The sequence below is a fragment of the Puntigrus tetrazona genome, chromosome 21, assembly GCF_018831695.1.
Source record: "Puntigrus tetrazona isolate hp1 chromosome 21, ASM1883169v1, whole genome shotgun sequence".
Classification (NCBI taxonomy): Eukaryota; Metazoa; Chordata; class Actinopteri; order Cypriniformes; family Cyprinidae; genus Puntigrus; species Puntigrus tetrazona.
This window is the reverse complement of record NC_056719.1, coordinates 9,884,779-9,905,124: the sequence shown is the minus strand read 5'-3', so window position 1 is coordinate 9,905,124 and position 20,346 is coordinate 9,884,779. Positions and strand designations below refer to the sequence as shown.

Below are 20,346 nucleotides of genomic sequence, written 5' to 3'. Positions count from 1 at the left end.
TTCCTACAATCCTGCTGTGTAGAGTGCTGGTCTTACCTCTACATGTAATTCCTGTGCTAGTTTTACATTTGCCTGGATCGATGCTGTTCAGCTTGTATATTCATCATGTTAAAGCTCTGGCCTGCTTCTGTCTCTCACGCTCCAGTTCCATAGGAGGAGCTGTGTGGATAAAAGTCAGCAGACATGTGGGCTGCGAGCGCTTGTTGGTTTAACAAGATATTCTTAACTTGACCCTGCGCTCAACTTAAAGACACATCAGTAAAAGCATAAAGCATCAGTACCTTGAAAGAGAAGGGTTAGACGTATAAAGAGCTGCAATGCAAGTGTTTTATTTTTGGTCTCCCTTCTCCAGTGCAAAATGTCATTGATGAGAGAGTTTAGAAATACCTAAAAAATAGAAGCTTTAGAGGACGAAACCCTAGTGTTTGACACACATCTTTAATATCCTGTATATGAATAATTTATTAATTCACAAAGTACACAGCATGATGAGAAACCCTCTTACTAAAAGGATCATCAAATTAAAACCCTCTTCCGATTAATAATATACAGGAACAGCACAACGCAAAATTGATGCATCACAGCATCGCTCTCGTCTCAAAGCCACTGTTACAATATGCTCTTTGAAATCTATTCCTGTTAGTAATTTGGTCTCCGGTCCCAGTTCACATCTGAACAGCGCATAGTTTGTAGTACAGAAACAAAAAAGGCTGTTAGAGCTAAACCCCTCCCGATGCTAAATACAAATAAGGTCCATGCTGGCCACAATCAATCCTGTTACCAGACTAGGCCAGGTGGGTTTCTGCTTTGTGGCCCCAATGGTCCGCCTCTCATTGAGCCCTTTCTCAAGGCTTCTCCGCTGCTCTGCAGAACACCCCCCAAAAGAAGTCGGTTAGCTCGCCTGCCTGTCAGTGAAATGCATACAGCAGCAGAAGGATGGTGCAGATGCCGATGACTCCTCCCAGAATTAATGAGTCCCGTCTCTTCCTCAAGTTGATCCTCTGTATTAGGTTATTGATGGCAGGGAAACGATCTGAAGTAGGGGTCAGTTAAGGAAATACAGGGATACAGCAAATTGCATTGCCTCAAATACAGACAGCAAGTATTTTTGTAGCCTGCACTCAAAGATAAAGGTGCTTAAAAAGGTTCTTCACAGCGATGCCACAGATGAACAATTCTTGGTTCCACAAAAAAACCATTCAGTCAAAGGTTCTTAAAAGAACCACAACTTTCTTGCATTTTATAATCTGAAGAACCTTCTTTAGCCACAAATAAAATTTTGAGTATCAGAAAGGTTCTTTACAGAACCATTTAGACTAAAAAGGTTCTACCATGGAATCACGAAGCACCTTTATTATTAGTGTATTACAATTCTGATGCTAATAAATAACATTTAAAAGTGTTAATATATGATTTGTGTTTTTAACTTAGGGAGTGTATAATGATAATGGCAATCTAAATGTAAAAACAGAGGAAATGACCATATCCACTTACATATCCAAAGTAGGCAGATACCACTAAACCAATATTGCACTGATACACTGATTACACAGCCCTAATGCATGTGTGCGCTTCTTGTCGAAATCAAGGATACTGGCCAGGGTGTTGACCCTGCTCTGTATAGACTTCAACAAACCTCGCTGGGAGGTCATGTTCTCCTTGGTTGCCATTGCAATGCTGTGGACAAAAAGAAATTAAATAAAAACAGAAGAGTAAATTTATTAGAACTGGCCCATCATAGTACATATTCACTGGAAGTGGTCAAAAAGTGCTCCGATCGTCGCATCAAGGACGCAGCAGCTGTCAGGACTGCAGACGCAGGAAAAAGTCCCTCAAAGACAGCAAATGTCTCTTTCACTAGGTTTGATTTCAGACAGGAAGGCAGAAGCTGCATTAATGTAATGCTCCAGAGACGTTAGCCACACACAGCTAGAAACCAAAAGTATGCAGAAAAGTGACCAACCATTACATATCCATTTCCCTTGACACTGCAGAAAGTGAACATCTCATATTTTGGACAAATCAGAGGTTTTCATGCCATTATTTGTTTTAAGGCACAGAAAATTCTGTCATCATTAACTTAAACTTATGTTATTTCATACTTGCTTATGACTTTCTTTCATGGATCACAAAAGAATGTACTGTTTATTCTTTTCCATGATAAAAATGGAAGCTGATGCTTTCAAGCTTCAACAAGGATGGGGGAAACCATAAAAGTATTGTATCATAAAATGGCCAGTGTGTGTTACATATTAGTGTCTTTTTACAAAGCTTAATATGAGAGAAATGGGAAGCACTAATGTGTAGCGTTGTTTTATAATAGAAAGAACATTACAAAGGTTTGGACCAAATCAAGGGACCGTAAATTAATTATTAGGGGAAATATTCCTTTAATGCATTTTAATTCTATATTGTTGAATGCTGTAATTACACTGTTGGGTAGGTTCAGTCCCACTACTTAGTTTTCTTCAGCTGAGTCATGCTTTTTTTGGAGAACTGCTGTGTGACACTACGGCTCACTCCAACTCAGGTTTGTGAGTGCAAACCAAAGCACTGGCACCCATTAAACTCCTGTCTGCCCTACACTGTGGAACAAAAGCCATCAGATATAAATTTACCACAAGTGCTCAAGCAGACCCTACACCTCAATCATAATGAACAGGAGAGCTTATCTATCACACCCACATAAAACACATCTCAACCAGAATGTGTTTGAGGCAAAACCTGTGAAATTAGAGCAAGACGACGCAATTTGAAAGCAGTGTGCAATGCACGGACCACTGAAATACTAGTTTCTTCATCTCGGAGGACAAATTAGGCAGCCAAACCCCACTCACACAAACAAGGCATAAAGCACATTAAACAAGACAGCCCTGAGGGAACAAAAGGCCTCTTGTGTTTTGTACTCCTAAGTGCCCTTGGTCACAAACAAGGAGTTATTTTGATATAACCCGAGTTTTTATGGTGACACCTCTATACAGGCCCTTTATCATGCGTTTAACTTTTGTTCTCAGCCCACAGTCCTGAGACATGAAATGAACACACAAGCTTAAACTTCATATTTGGGTGTGCATAACATATTATAACTTCCAGCCATTGTTTGAATATGCATTCTCAGAAATAAAGGCACAAAATCTGTCACTGGGATGGCACCTTTTCAAATTGTACACTTTTTTACTAATATGTACCTTTTAGGTACCAAAATCGACCCTTTAGGTACAAACATGTACCTTTTGAAAAGGTACCGCCCCAGTGACAGCTTTTGTACCTTTATTTCTGAGAGTGCGTTACCTGCAAGGAGGTATTGCTTGTGACAGATGGAAGACCAATCTGACATCATTCAAAGAGAAACGTTATCGCCCACACTCTTCAGAGATCAGAGCTATGATGAAACATTAAACAATGAGCTCTCATCTTGGTGGCTCCTGGCTGTGGGTGGTACAAAGGGAAGATAATGATTATAAGCAGCTGATAAAGCATAATTTTTTGCTTGAATAAGACTGGGGTAGGATAAAAAGAGCTGCGCAGATCAGGAACCGACTTAATTAAGCACCAGTGCCGGTTGCCAGCTGTGGGGTTCCCCTAGGTGCAGCAGTTAAAGTGTAGCCTGCTCTCGTGAACCAGCACAGATCTGCAGTGGGGGAAAGACGGTGGTGCCCAGCAACACAATATTTACTACTAAAGCACCTTAGAAAAAAGGCAAAACTGACAGATTCATGCAAATTAACTTTTTGGTTCATTTCAGTTCATCAGGGACAGTTCATCTACTCTTATGTTGTTCCATACCTGAATGACTTACTTCCTTGTGCAGAACTAACAAGAACATATTTTGAAAATATGTTTTTTTTTTTTTTTTTTTTTTTTTAACAATTGAAGACAATGGGGTCTAGTGTTATTTTGGCCTAAAATTATTATAATGAAGTAAAACCTATTAAAAGCATTTTAGTTAATTGAAATAAGCCTAAAACCTCAACTAAATGAAAGGTGAAGCACTAAAATGTCTAACTGGTAATAAAACTTGTATGTATGTATGCATGCATGCATGTATGTATGTATGAGTATATGTATATACACATACACATACACATCTCAAAACATCCCAAACACTCTTTTGGCCCCATTTGATTTACACAGAAGAAAGATTTGAAATGATGTGAGGGTTAATAAATGATAGCATTTTCATTTTTTTACTGTAGAGTTTAGATCCACTTACAATTCTAAACTAGCAATATCAACTCAATGCAAAAGCAATGGTTCAGTTATTTGGATCGCATCATTAACTAAGATCTTCCTCCTTGAGTTCATGACCACTGGCAGGCTCTTCTTTCAGAATTTTTCATTTTAATAAAACAAATACAACTAAAAGAGAGTATATCCTGGTTAAGAAGTGAACTGTTTGTATGAAATTAGACTCACCTTATTGTGTCATCAATAAGCCGATCTGAGCTGTAAAGAAGACAAGAAAGGAAAAAGAAAGGCATTTAGTCAATGATAACCAGGTGACTTACTGGAGCCCTCTCTCATCTCTGAGAGTCAGGGTAAAGGAATCAATCAATGGAAAACATGCAGTGAATGCTGATTACTTCCCATGAAAACCAGAATGCTTCTTAACAAATCTAATTTAATAAGCATTAAAAGAAAAGACTATTATCATCATTGTCTACACTACAAGGCAAAAATATGTGAACACATTAATGACTACATTCATACGCTTTTGCTGAACATTTATTTTTATAACCAATTTTATGCACATTTATGCATTAATAATGTTCAAAAATAAATCAATTCATCATGCGAGTTCTTTACAAAGTACATATATATATATATATATACACATATATATATATATATATATATATATATATATATATATACATACATACATATACACATATATATATATACGTATATATATATATATATATATATATATACGTATATATATATATATATATATATATATATATATATACGTGTATATATATATATATACATATATATATATATATATATACACGTATATATATATATATATATATATATATATATATATATATATATATATATATATATATATATATATATATATATATATATATGTATATATGTATGTATGTATATATGTATATATATATATATATATATGTATGTATGTATATATGTATGTATATATATATATATATATATATATATATATATATATATATATGTATATATATATATATATATATATATATATGTATATATATATATATATATATATATATATATATATATATATATATATATATATATATATATATATATATATATATATATATATATATATATATATATATATATATATATATATATATATATATATATATATATATATATATATATATATATATATATATATATATATATATATATATATATATATATATATATATATATATATATATATATATATATATATATATATATATATATATATATATATATATATATATATATATATATATATATATATAATTTATATATTATACTACCTACAATTCGGCTTTAAAAAAAAAAAAAAAAAAAAAAAAAATCACACCTTAGAAGCAAAATGAGTAAACAAAATCCCATTCAAAACTTAACAGACGATACTGAATGCATATGGTGTGAGAAACAGATTCACAGATGGCTACTGCAGTTATTGTCCAGAAAAGACAATTGTCTTATGTGAATGACATTAACTTTCAAGAACGATTCTTCAGTCTTGCATTAATGTCTACACTGGAATGTCTCATTCCCACACCATGGCCATCTTTCTTCCTGAAAAGGAGATGCACGCCTGCTGGGTGGGAATGAAACTCTATGCTGGCTCAAAATCACATCCTCCGTCAATTTAGATGACAAAGTCTCAGGGCCGGTGAGACCTCAGGGGAAAGAAAGTCCTCAATTCCCAGACAAATGGTTTTCGTTGTGACAGAGAACTCCAATTTTGATTACACAAGCAAAAATGAGATTGCAAATTCTCCTTCCGACGCCTATGAACTCTCTTTCTGTCTGCATGGTTTGTCAGCAGCGGCGAGAGAAATCTGGCACACACAAACAGCAGCTGGGAGGACAGAGTCTAATGGTCCTCATGCTGTTCAGCTACACCACTGCAGAACAGGTCTCTGTCTTCACAGGCTCATGAACACGTATCATGGCTCCTGCTTATGTTTTGAAGATAGGAAAGGTGCAGCAAAACTGATGCAAGAAGCTCTGCTTTGTCAAATGGCTGTCATCTTTGATTGATCAAGAAACCAAAACACTGAATTGGCAAAGAAAAGTATCCAAGTTGTCAGCTAGACTAAGCATTATAAATTGTCCCAGTGGACGCTAATGATGCTGATTTTGCACATTTAGTTTGCAATTAGCGTGGCAAATATTTAGCATCCTGTGGGACTCGACTAAACAGGTTCCTTTACCATTATCTGCATTTTATCTTGATAAATAATTGATAAGGCTTTCTCAAGCCTCATTAATCTACATCATCGGCATCACACAAACATCCACCTGGTTTCCTACCCCAAAAAATTAATTCAAAGGAAATAAATCAGCTAACGAGAAAGTTAGTGAGAGGACAATGCAAAAACTTCTAATATATTCAAATATAGTCGGTGTTGCCATTAAGCCTCATCTATTTCGAACTCAACAGCAGGGCTATTAGTTCAATTACATTAGCTAGTATCACACATGACTGCCAATCTGAAAATTACGGTGAAACAATTTAGGTTTGTAAAGCTTTCAGCAGAGCAAGCTCGGGTTGCTGCCATATACATCTGAACTACAGAGTGTATTTTATTATGCGCATGAAAGTTTATAATAAAAAATAATTTTCCAATTGTTGATATGAAAGTTGTACACCACCATTTAAAAAGTTTAGTGTCACTAAGACACCAAGACATTTATGTTTTTGAAAGTATGCTCACAAAAGATGCATTCATTTGATTTAAAAAAAAAAAAAAAAAAAAACAGTACAAACAATAATACTGTAAAATAGCAATATAAAATATTTTATTTTATTTTTAGAACCCTCTAGAATTCTTGATTATGACTGGTTAGTTGTGACATTTCGAGGTGTTATTTCCAGCAACAACGAATAAGATGCCACCTTTCTAGGTATATCACACTCGATTGCAACTCGATTGATTAACGATTGCATTCAAAATTAAATCGGAGCACTTCCTGTTAACCGTACTGTAATACTGCTGCTTTGTTTATGTCCTTTCTATAATGACTGCTTTAAACATCGCACTGAACTAAAATAATTAACAGTTTCATGTTAAATCAATACCTCTTTTTCCTATAATTATTTATGAAGTGAAAAGCTGTGTAATAAGTAATATGGCTGTAACATATTCCTTAAAATGTTTGTCTAATTTCGACTTGTTCATTTGTCTTAGCTAAAATCTGCTTGCTAACGACTGTTTTCTTTACAGAAGCTTTGTGTTCAGTGAGCTAACTACAAGATGAATGTACGTTATACCTTAAACATTATAAAATGTTGTCATTTCTGTGACATCATAACTGCATTTTCAGAAGCATTTACTCCAGTCTTCAGTGTTACAATCACGGGTGTTTAATATTTTTGCGGTAACCATGATATTAAGAACAGCATTCATTTTAAAAAGAAATCCTGTGAAACATCAGAAATGTCTTCCCTGTCATATTTTCAAAATTTACAGTCAGTTTATTAGATAAGAATATTTTTGTTTTGCAATCTGCATGGAAATGTATATTCCAAATACACATTTAAATTGATTCATTATTCATCCCAAGACCCATACCCTGAATAGCGTCGTCTGGAAATGACGCTTAACTCACAAGACCCCCACACCTTAGCCTGAGATACACACAAGAGATATATAAACGTCTTGGTGTATGGCCCTATTCCACAGGGTCCAATAACCAACCCCTACAGACACGCACAGAGAAATGTGTGTCATACACCCCATAGCCCCCTTGAGGCTTCTGTTTCAAGAAGTGCTCAAAGCAAACAATGTGCTCAGCATTTTATTTGCCAATTAGGATTGATACTGATAATGTTTCAGAGAAAAAACAAAAGGCAAAACAAAGCAGTGAAGTCATTAGATCGTCGTCTCCGGGGTTAACTATGAATACAAATAAGAACGAATCTGACGTCCTGATATGACAAGCACCCATTAATAATAAAAAGAAATGTGATGTGTTCAACTGCACACAATGTGACAAGTAAAAATTAAATGAGCTTTGCCTTCTAAACTGAGCTAATATCTAATTATCCAAGAAAAATGCAAACCTTTAACCTAAAAAGAAATAAACTAATCTAAATTAATCTTTCAATCTATTCAACGTTAATTTATGCAAACACATGCAGCACAGGGCTGGTGCTGGACTGATGCATAGCCTTTCAGGGCAAGCCATTTCCTGAGCTGCTTAATGGATTCAGGCATCATATTGATGTATTTGATATATTTAAATTAATCTCGGAAATGTGCATAAATAACAGTTTTAACACAGACTACAGTTAGGACCTACAACTCATGAAGAGAGAGAGAGAGAGAGAGAGAAAAAAAAAAATCAATACTTAATATTCCACTTGACAAAATGTTGCATATTAAAAAAAATACATATTTGTTTAACAAATGTGTGAATGCAAAAAAAAAATATTTTACTTAAACTTCAGACGCAAAAATTATAGTATGTGACAGTATGTATGTTTTATTTCGGTGAATCAGTAATTTTCATAAATTCAAACCTGTGGATTAATGATCCATTTGTGTGCCATCACTCAAAAATATTATAAGGAAACATTTATTAAAAGCAAACTGAGTTACTGTTGGTTGAAATACACACACACACACACACACTATTTGTTTGAAATTAAGGTCAAACAAAATGCATGGTACTAAACTCCAAATCTAGCGTTAAACTAGACTTTTTAAGTAATTTTTATCAAAATATACAGCACACCTGCATAGAGCCGTGAACATAGGGTGACAATGTTAGTTTTACCCATCTGTCACCGGGCTTGTGTTATAAAATGTGCACTGCTGCATCTGGGAGGGGCATCAAGGTCCAATTCTTGCTGTGTTTTTATAGGCTGAGACAAGCCCTGAATTTAGTTGAAGGATTTACTGTAGTTCTGTATTGGCAGTGAGAGACAGGCAATGGATAGATGTCAGGGTTGGCGCAATGTATGAGACAAAAAAGCTCCATTGATGGAAAAACTAACCCTAAATCTCACTTTCTGCAGTCATTAATGGGTACATTAGCATAAAGGTAATTTAAAACCATTCTTCCGTTACCTCTCACTGTCTCTGCCACCTTCAGCTTCAATGTTTTCTGAACAACTTTTTACTTGCAGTTAAGAACAATACTTTTGTTTTTCTCTAGAATGCATCAGTCCAAATAGATGCAGTATGCTTCTGGTACTAATACTCGGAAACAACCTAGTAACACCAGTAAAAGTTTGGACACAGTGACTCATTCTTTATTAGTGAAGCTTGCTTTATCAAAATATCACTATTTGTATTTAATTATTTTTTTTTTTAAATAAATTTTAATCCATAACATTTCTAACTGAAATTTTTGTGTTATGGACATGAAAGATAACTTTAAATCATGAGGCTGTCACAGGCAAATTCTAACGTTGTGATCATGTAGTTTTTAATAGCAAACATCACCTACTATTTTTTGTGTGTCTAGATTTATTTTTTTATTATTATTATTATTTATTTTTCAGAATAATAGTACATTGAACAAAACTATGAATCAACATAATACATTATAGTTATCAATTTATTTACTATATAATTATATATGCATATATATAATAATATTTTTAACATTTGTAAATCATCATTCAAAGAATTCTTAAAAAAAAAAAAAAAAATCCAATTAAGCAAATTGGTTTCCCCATTAGTAATAAGAAATTTCAAAAGCTTTATATATTTTTGAAGAATCATGTGAAAGAGAAAAAGCTAAAAATTCAGCTTTTACAATTACAATTTAAACTTAAATATAGAAATAGAATAAAAATAGAAAAGTTATTTTTAATTGTAATAATATTTAGAAACATTACTGTTTTTTATTAAACATTGAAAGAATAAAAAAATACACTAGATCCCTGACTTTTATTGGGTGTTTATATGACGTTTACCTACAAAACTAATTTCAAGCATTCAAAAATAAAATTAATTAAGAGTGTCAAGTGTGTCCAAACTTTTGACTGGTAGTGTATATCTACTGTACATACACCTGGTCACCTGGTAAAAGGAGACATAAGGGTGATGCATGCAGCATGGATACCCCATGCTCCACCTGACAGCTGCTGCTATGCAGTCCATTTTAGGCTGTGGTAAGTCCCACCCTCTTAAGAGCTGTTTTAAAAACCAAAGCTAAGGAATGAACATTTGGGTTTAAAATTAGGGAATATACTTAAATCAGTCCTCATCATTGGTCATAAAGCCAGTCCTGCTTTTTTCCCTGAAGCTGGCACAGAAAGGAATCTTGCCGTCTCATCAGAAAATCCACCTCATTGTTATTGGCCGACAAGGCGAGGCAAGATTTACACCCCAGCTCCACAGAGCCGACAGAAGGAGAATGTGAGAGACGTCTGAGTCCCAGGCGGGTGAGCTCCATCTGCTGGATCCTTTATTCATGGAACTACAGGTGGAGATGTTACCTTTGATATAGATAACAGGTTAATATGATAATGAACTAGAAGAGAGTTAATTAGCCAATGAAAAAAAATTGTGTTATGTCTGGCAGTAACTTTCCAATGACATGGCATGACGTTTGAGTTTTCCATCTCCCAACACCACAGAGAGTTAGTGAGAAAAACACTGTGGGCTTGATAATGGAAATGCGAAAGCTTTTGGCACAAGTTTTTCATTTAATGACGTGCTTTGTTCCAGTGGCACCATGATGAGAAAAGTAGAAATTGAGACTCAAGGTCATTTACTTTTTGCTAAACTAAACCATGCTGAATCCTCACATCCAGAGAGCTAGAAAGAGAGTTTCTTCTAGATGAGCTAATGGACTGTTGCTGTACGGGCACAATTCAAATGCATTTCCAATGCAATAAATAAATGGACATCTTGGAAACCATACAATGCTCTGATCCCCAGTGTCCACCTTAAGTACAATAACAACTTTGTACAATATGATAACGGCTTTAAAAATGGAATCAAGGGATTCCAAGGCATAATGTAATTGTATTTAAAAGTCTTAAGATGTGAGTAGAGAACAGATCAGCAACCCATGAGGTGCATACAGAAGCATAAATACTTGCACATAAATCCAAAACAAAAAGAGAAACATTTTGTTAAGAATTGTAGGTTTCACTTTAAGGTGTACGCTGTTGTTACAAAGCAATTACACTAATTTAAGTACCAACTAATTAATTACCAAAATGCACTTGCTTAGCGCAAGCGTTTGGGTTAGAGTTAGTTTCTTGTGATCATGCATAATTTACTGTTATTACAATAGTATAGCGACCGCATATAAAACAAGCAGCAAAAACTAAATTAATGCTTACTATACACCAACTGAATGTAAAATCTTGACTGCTTTCAAAACACCCTACAGCAGGGTATTTACTGTAAATAAACAGTAAACATCACAGTGCTTACTAACATAAAAGAAAAATTGCACTGTGCTTACTAATATAAATTTACATTGGCACTTCAAATACTAATATAAAATAAAATGGCATTTCATGTTAAAAAAAAGTTTACAAAGCCATATGTTAATCAAATTCTGAAAATGACTTTCAAAGACTCATTAACCTGCTAGCTGCATCTGATAAGAGTGGAGACGGGCCAAAACTCACAGAGGCATGACTGCAGAGTCCTTCTGTCTCCACACACACACAGAGAGAGAGAGAGAGAGAGAGAGAGAGAGAGAGAGAGAGAGAGAGAGAGAGAGAGAGAGAGAGAGAGAGAGAGAGAGAGAGAGAGAGAGAGAGAGAGAGAGAGAGAGAGAGAGAGAGAGAGAGAGAGAGAGAGAGAGAGAGAGAGAGAGAGAGAGAGAGAGAGAGAGAGAGAGAGAGAGAGAAAAATCAAGCCTCCCTGCTTGCCCTGTGCTCGTGTCCCAAGAAAGAAATGTGCTCAGCACTTCAGATTTAGCGCTATGCAAGGAGAGCAAGAGGGACGTGACAAACTGCAAAGATTTTTTAATAAAATGTGTTTTCAAATATACATTGTTTACAGAACATAAAAACTGTTTGTACACATACTAAACTCCTATCTTTCTGAAAGAAAGAGATGAATGTTAAGATATTCTTGGAACAACCCAGACCTTAAAGCCTGTGTATTTTCAACCAGCTATGAATAAGAGGAGCTGACCTGTGTAATTGCTTTATGTCTGCTTTGGATGTAAACAGCACTAATATGGCCAGGCATTTCCAGTAAACGTATAATGGATCTAGAGATGCTTGCTCTTCATGCTGTTTGCAGGCAGCGATCCAGTCATCCACACCATATCGGACAAGACTACTGAAGAACTAAAGTCCTGCCATGCCTTCTGTAGTATTATTCTTCATAATATAATCTGCTACGCTTTGTTTTTTAAAAATAGAACCTTCCAAATGCTTGAGCAGCTCAACTGAAGCAGCACAATCAGAACTAGTTACTGTCTTCAGGTAATACGCTCCTTAAGTTATTTAGCCTTTTTTTAATAAGCAGGATACCTAATGATATTAATCCTATAAAAAAAAGTGAAATAGAACAAAAAACATTGAGGAATCGAAAAAGCTTTTTAGAACAGTCTTATTTCCTGTAACAAGATAGCACTGTATTATTGCTTACTTTATTCTCGTCTGATCTTCTGAGTAGTTGTCTGCAATGTATTTCCACAATCTCCCTCCCTGTTTTCTCTGAGTACTCGATGTAATTTATGAGTCAGACTGTCATAGCTGTTAATGTCTTTAAATGGCATTCCTGATGGCATTGACTTCAATTACTGTTTACACTGGAATGGGCTCAAGCAATAACACCAAAGATTACTTCCTCTATGAGAGCAGAGAAGGATGTGAAAGAAGACGAGGAAACAACCACAGCCCAAATCCTACATACACAGCTCTTGTAGCAGATGGATGCGCGATCATTCACCAATACTACTGGTACGCTATTCAGGATCATATTCCATCACAGATAAATGCACGAAATAGTTAACGCAGTTCCAAAAAAGACAAGGCAACAGAGAGTAGTGCAAATGTTGACGGAGTAAATGAAGTGTCTATGCCCTGTGTTTGCCCCCCAGCAGACTCTGGTGTGAGGCACTGAGCTGAGGGAAGTAAGGGCACACTGATGCTGAGAAACAAAGTGGGCACGTGGCCAGGACTGCAGGCAGATAGAGGCACACATACACACTCAGCATTCAGCCAGCTTACAGCCTCAACTTCGCCAATTACCACTCTGCTCAAGAGGAGAGGCTCAAGTGAATCTGCAACGGCTTTATAGAGTTGCACCTTCAAAATATATTGTAGAAAAACATTCGCTTATATATTTCGCTTAATATTTTGCGATATTTAGCAGAACATTCATATAGCACTACCATTTAAAGGTTCGTGGTCTGTAAAATATAAAGAGTTAATTTGCAAAAACGGATCATAATAAGTTCAATAATACATTTATAAAAGGACAATACTTTTTTTTTTTCACTGTGCATTCCAATTCATGCTTCTATTGCTTTATTTGTAAATAGATTTGGGTAAAAGCGTCTGCTAAATGACTAAATTTAAACTAAAAATGTATGCTGTAGTTGGGTCATTTTGATGAAATACAGCTAACACAATAAAACGCAACAAAAAACATGATTACACAGTAAAAAACATGATTTTTGAAAAATAAAAAATTAAAAATTGAGTTCTGTTTTTGAAAATTAACTCTTCATATGTTTCTGAAGGTTTTCTCTGTTTGCCATTGTGTAATATTGTAGGTCTGCTGTATTCCTTTAAATGGCAAAGCAGCCATTACTCCAAACAGTTGTGTTGCTTACCATTTTTGTGGTATCAATGATACATTAAATTTATATTTTGATGAATAGAAAATTTCAAGACTTGAACGGTAGAATACAAACAAATTCAACTATTAAACAGCTTAATAACTGAAAATAAAGTCTTTTTACATGTACTTATTAAATAAAAATTTAAGCAAGTATGTTTAAACAAGTTAAACTTTCATTTGAGCGCGTTTATCCCAGCTTTCCTTAGGCAATAATCAATCCACATGAGTCTAAGCATGCATGTCCGTCACTGTTACTTACAGTGAGCCTTTGCTATGAAACAAATGACCCAGAGCAAATGCCGTGTCAAATTCTTTACCACAGCCCATTGATTCATTTTTTAGTTTTAAAACCAGTGTGAATTTTACATCCCTTGTTGTACCAAATCACCCCATGCCTTCAAGAGCAGTCGGAGCAGTCGCTTACAATGACTTCACAAATTTAAGTCATCAATTTGACAACAAACAGCACGAGAGAGACAAACGGCCTTGCTGAGTTACTGATGAATGAGAGTGTGCCTATTAAAGGTTACCTTCCTCCATTCCTCAGACAAAGTGGCTGTGACACTGTGAGTGGGTGACAGAGTACTACAGAGTTCTCATCCTCTGCCTTTCACCTAAATGTGTCACTTCACTGAATGTGGGCAACTCTGAAGTTTGCTTCCTCTCTTCAATCATTGATCAACTCTGAATTGAGTAAAACTGCACCACTATCTTTATTGATCTCTTAGTGGTTCTGTTGATCTTACCAAAAGGGATGAAATTAAGATGTAGTACCATGTAAAGCTAAACATTTAATTGAAATAAAATCAAAATCGCAATAAGGCTTGCAATTATCTAATTGCTAAGGATGGCATTTTGCAAATTAAGTTTAACATTTTCTGTATTCTGTTTTAATTTTTCTTAACACCTTTTTAATAGTTAAAATAAACTTAATCAAAAAGCATGTCTAATTACTTTAAATCATGAAACAAACTTAAATTGAAGTGAAAATGTAGGCCCATATTTAGGGCCTTATAAAAGGTTTTATTTTTTCTCACCATATTTTTGTTGTTGTTATTAAATTCTGAGTTTTAGCGTGTTTAATTATTTGAATGCATAAAACAACCATTTAATTAGTCTTAAAGTAGTCTTATCTCAAAAATTCTGTGTTGTGTATTTACTTTTTTCTAGTTATCAAATGAAGGCATAAAACATTAATTTATCTATTAATTACTGAAAATTAAGCAAACTATTTTTGGCAAAAAGAGGTTTTATTAAAAAAAATGTTGTGTGATTATTCCTCAAAAAAATATGTTTGTATCATTTTATTAGGCTAGTAGTAGTAGCAATGGGCTATGTACATTTTACTGAAAAACAATAATAGCCATAATGGCTTCAAGTTATCCCTTTATTTTGACGGGTTGCCGTGAACATTTTCACAGTTAAACTCCCAGGGATTTCAGGGTCTGTCTTAAAAAAGAAGAAGCTTAAGTGCTTCCTGTAGTTTTTATTTACCAAAAGGATTTGTGATTTAACATTCAAAAATAAAGGAAACATCCATATTATAATTTTACTGTAGTACTGTAATTAAAATATATTATTATAACTATAACACTATTATATCAAATTATTTTGAAATTGTGCTACTGTGAATTTCAGAGAATTTTGTCAAGTAGAAACAGAGGAGCAGGGGTCTTACTTTCTCAGGTGCTCGTGTTCTTTCAGGAAGAGCTCTGTCCGTCTGTTATTCACCCCCGAGCCACTTTTATATGTCCTGACAAGTGAAAAGAAAAATTAATTATCAAATTAAACAGAAACATTTAATTAACCAGGTGGCATTTTATGAACATCATTCTACAGAAAGTCTGGCACTTCAGATGATGTGGGGGTTGGGGTAATATTGAGGGTTTCTCTTCATCCTGTACCACGCACAAGCTCTCTCTCACAGAGAGCATTTAGTGTAAATAATGAATGAATACAGTGCTGGGAAGGACAGCCCTTTCCCAAGAGTTCATCAAGAAACTGAAAGACAAAAACACCCCCTCTGCTTTGTGCAACACCCGCTAGGCTTTTCTAAAGACACCCACTGGCCTGACAGCACAAATTAAAACAAATCTCCATCTCTGATGGGAGAGAGTTTATGAGGGTGGGAAATGGCAGCCTCAACGACAACCTCATCTGAACTAGGCTCCACCTTCTGGTAGGATTTCTATGTAGCTATTGTAAACAGACTGATGTAGAAGGGATATAAATGCAGTTTCTATGGGATTACACCTGCCCGCTGGTCAAATCAACTGTCAGTCCACACCAATCAAAGCGACAGGGGGCCGACAGCCAACTTAATCATTCCAACAAGGTTTTAAAGGGCAATGCACTAAATCACACGGGGGCTTTGTCATTTCTGCCTGTTGACATTTCTATAGCGCTGAGCTGCTGATCGATGGTGAGTGCGGTAACAGGAGATGCACAGCAGGCAGAACACGCACCACACAAACTGAAGGAGTGAGGCTTTAGTGGTGGCCCGGAGAAAACTAGAATCTTCACAGTCTGCATGACAGAAAGTAACTGCGTATGAGCGTGCAAACAATGCTCTACACTGGCTGGCAAATTCAGCAGGGTGTTACAAAAGGCGCACTTATCGCCCTCTGGGGGTAAATATGAATAATGCATCTTGTACATGTCAATGATTTTTACCACTAAACTCTCTTTTAGAACTGTACATTCAGCTATTTGGATGTTGACTTTGACAAACAATAAGTAAAATATTGTAAAAAAAAATTTAACAGTATTATCTGAACCCCACTATTATCTATTATCTAGACTTACGAAAAAAAAAAAAGTGGGGTCTGGAAGATTATTTTTTTAAAAGTTAATATTTTTTAGTCAGCAAGGGCACATTAAACTGATCAAAATAGATTTTTAGGACATTTATAATGTTAATGTACAAGATTTCTATTTCAAATAAACGCTGTTCCTTTGAAACTGTGGAAAATTAGTACCATAGTTTTCACAAAAATCTTTAACATTTAACATTCATAATAATCAGAAATGTTTTCTGGGCAGCAACGTAGCATTTCAGAAAGATTTTTAAAAGAACGTGTGACACTGAATACTGGAGTAAATTTAGCTTTGTATCGCAGGAATAGATTGTACTTTAAAATAAATTAAAATAAAAGTTAGCTTTTTAAAAATTAATATTAAATTTTACTGTATTTGTAAATATATAAATATAGCCTTGTTGAGTACACAAGACTTCTTTCAAAATAAATCTAAAGCTCTAACAGACTTTGAAAGGTTGTCAACAAGGTATGTTTAGGTTATTAATAATTAGAATGATCTTTTCTTATGTTATATATAATTTCGTCAGGCTACCGATTGATCAAATCTGTGCAACGTTATAAGGGTAACTCATTTAAACTGACGTTTAAGTGAATAAAATCTGCCGAGGTACTGTCATGTTTATTGCTGGTCAGGTGAGTGGGAGGCAGCTGAATGAGAGGCAGAGAGGGACGTAGCCCTAACCTCGGTAAATACAGGCTTTAGAAATACAGTGCTGTGAGAGATGGACTCAGCTCCAATCTAACCCTGACAGTCAGTTTATTCAGACTGAAAAAAAAAAAAATAAGTTCAACAACAACTGCAAAGAGCAATCTGGAGTTTTTCTCATCATATACGGTACCACAACTATTTCAAGGCACACAAATGAAATAAGCAGCCCGTAGAGGTACTGTGGTTCAGATCAATAAGTCATTATCCAGCCCTGCAGTCACGATCTCAGGGTTACAACCAGAACCATGTCAAATTTGTGACTGCAGAACTTCACCGAAAACCTTCACATATTTGTTTATTAAATATACTGAAATAAGACTGCTAAACACAATTTTAAATCCATTCAGAGAAATCCTTAAATGTGAACAAATTATGAAAAATCCATAAAATTCATCAGGGCCTGGATTCAGCTTTGCAATGGGATGAAATAGCATGGAGGTATAAAGCAGAAACCAACCAGAGAATTATCATTCCATATACACCTTTCATAATCCAGGTTAATTACACATTAGATAGAATCAATCTTCATAACCTTTTTGGTTTCAAAAGGAAGTTACAGAGAGAACTCACTCAATGTCTTTTCTCACAGATCCCAAAAGATCCTCTCTCTCCCTGATTGCCATGAAGTTTGATTTGGTTTTATGAAATTCATGTGTGTAGTCCTACAGAAGGAAAACAAAGATAAAGGGATTATAAATAACAAGCAAGGTCAGCTATATTGATGTCAAACACAGAAAGTGGCCTTTCATCTTGAGAACACAGCCTTCATAATAAATACATTTTTTGTAAGTTTGGGGTTATTTTTTTTTATATCTTAAAGTATTTTAAGCTCATTTATTTGATCAAACATACAGTAAAAACATATCATGAAACTTTACTAAACTGTATTCTATTTTAACATATTCCTCTGATCACAAAGCTGAATGTTTAGCAGCAATTACTCCATATATAGAAATTATTCTAATATTTAAGAAACATTTCTTACCATCAATAATTAACAAAAATTGTTAGATATATCTACACATATATATATATATATATATATATATATATATATATATATATATATATATATATATATATATATATATATATATACACACATATATATATATATATATATATATATATATATATATATATATATATATATATGAATAATATTTATATGAATAACTTTGTTTACTTCGAATCAACTTGTAATGCCATACTGACCCAAAACTTTTAAATGGTAATTTAATATCCATGTGTATTAACAGCTCAGCAGCTGTTTTCAGGCGTGCATATTTCATAAAACTATAACTGAGAAAATCACCTGTAGGATGTCTCTGTGCCTCTGGAGAGTGTGCATTAGCGCAGCATTCAGAGATGTTACTCCCGGTGTGCTCGTATACTCAGCCATCTTGTCATTTACCCCCGTTAGCTTTAAAACACAGGAACCATTAGCAAATCATCTAATTATCTAAATACATTCCGATTAAATTATCATTTTAGTTGCGTAATGATTTACGTTTTGAATTATCGTCTTTGTTTTCATTATAGTTTAATATAGATGAGGAGCAGATTGGCAGACTATAAAGAAAACATATAACACCTAACATTGGCACATTTTACAGAGCTCTTACTTTCGCAAGCAGCTGCTCAATCTCCACCGACATGGTCTCAAACATTCTGTCCTGAGTGGAGTTGGACAGCAGAGGTGTTGTGTCCGAACTATCGAGCAGAGAGAGAGAGAACAGAACAGTGTTATTACCACGATCGTCTTTATAATGAGATTTAGAAAATATTCGATTTCCTCTGGAGTGCCATCACACCTGTCTCCTCTACGGCCGTCTCGAGAACTACTGTAACTGGTGCACAGCTTACTGAAGGACACCAGCTTCAGGTCCAGCTCATTCTCCAGCTGCCTCGCCTGCTTCCGCAGGTCTGTCAACATGCAATGAAACACAGATTACATCCAGTCATTATTTTTCTGTGGTTTATCCATGCAAAAATGTAAGACAGCTTCTCCAGAACCAACCGGAGTTTACATTAGATGACAAAATAACATCAGAAAATGTTATAAAATCATACACTGACAATTTCAGCTGGTAATTATTTGTGCTTATAAAACACAAGGCATTCATATTAGTTGACCTGGTCGTTCATATTCATTGTCACAAGTGTCTACAAGCACATAAGAACATGCAAAAATATGTATATGAAGCCTTCAAGTGCTGTATAGAAAAGCAGTTTATTAGATTTTGAAATAGAGCCCATGAGTTTGTTTTATTTTGGTAATAAAATTTGTTCCAGCTTCAAATAACGTGACAAACAGTTGCTTAACTTTTTTTAACAGCTTATGTGTGTTTGAGTTACATTAAACACAAAGCCTGTATTAAAACGAAAAGTATGCGACAAACGTTTAAAGTAATAAACATGAAAGATGTCTCGCTGTATTCCTCAGGTTTTGGGGCTAATCGGAAGTACTGACGTTTCTGCAGACTAGCGAGCTAATGCTAACGGCGATGGCTAACGGGGTAACCCGACAGCGTTTTCGCGGACACGTCGCCAAAGACCGTTCAGAGCAGTGAACTGGCGAGAGCGGACACAAAGCGCGATAGAGCTTTTGGTCGATGGGAATTTGTAACGCCGTGCCACCTCACCTTCCCAATAGTTGCTGTTTCCTCCTGCCATCTTTGTTGTTTAACGTCATCCGCGGTGGCGCTGGCAGAGGCGGAGACCGGAGCAAGAGCACTTGACTGCTTTCCGCGCGGCGCTCTGGCGTCACAGCGCCCTCGCGCGGTGTGCTGGATAAACGCACCCTCCT

General features: G+C 35.1%; 1 protein-coding gene across 1 annotated transcript; it reads right to left on the bottom strand.

Moving 5' to 3' along the window:
* Positions 1 to 307: 307 nt before the first annotated feature.
* Positions 308 to 20,303, bottom strand: gosr1 (golgi SNAP receptor complex member 1). Its single transcript, XM_043221990.1, has 9 exons — positions 20,183 to 20,303; positions 19,352 to 19,463; positions 19,163 to 19,250; positions 18,853 to 18,960; positions 18,108 to 18,199; positions 15,688 to 15,762; positions 4,417 to 4,446; positions 1,595 to 1,677; positions 308 to 1,033 (listed from the first exon to the last, which is right to left on the bottom strand). Exons 1-9 carry the CDS (start codon positions 20,211 to 20,213, stop codon positions 909 to 911), a joined length of 744 nt encoding a protein of 247 aa, XP_043077925.1. The 5' UTR covers positions 20,214 to 20,303; the 3' UTR covers positions 308 to 908.
* Positions 20,304 to 20,346: the final 43 nt, after the last annotated feature.

What these genes read in the sequence shown, in the direction of transcription:
- gosr1 (XM_043221990.1), bottom strand. Translation starts at nt 20,213, where the DNA reads ATGGCAGGAGGAAACAGCAACTATTGGGAAG. An exon ending in GGCACAGAGACATCCTACAG is followed by an intron (nt 18,200 to 18,852) that starts GTGATTTTCTCA and finishes TTCCTTCTGTAG; the next exon opens with GACTACACACATGAATTTCA. An exon ending in TCTGTGAGAAAAGACATTGA is followed by an intron (nt 15,763 to 18,107) that starts GTGAGTTCTCTC and finishes TTCACTTGTCAG; the next exon opens with GACATATAAAAGTGGCTCGG.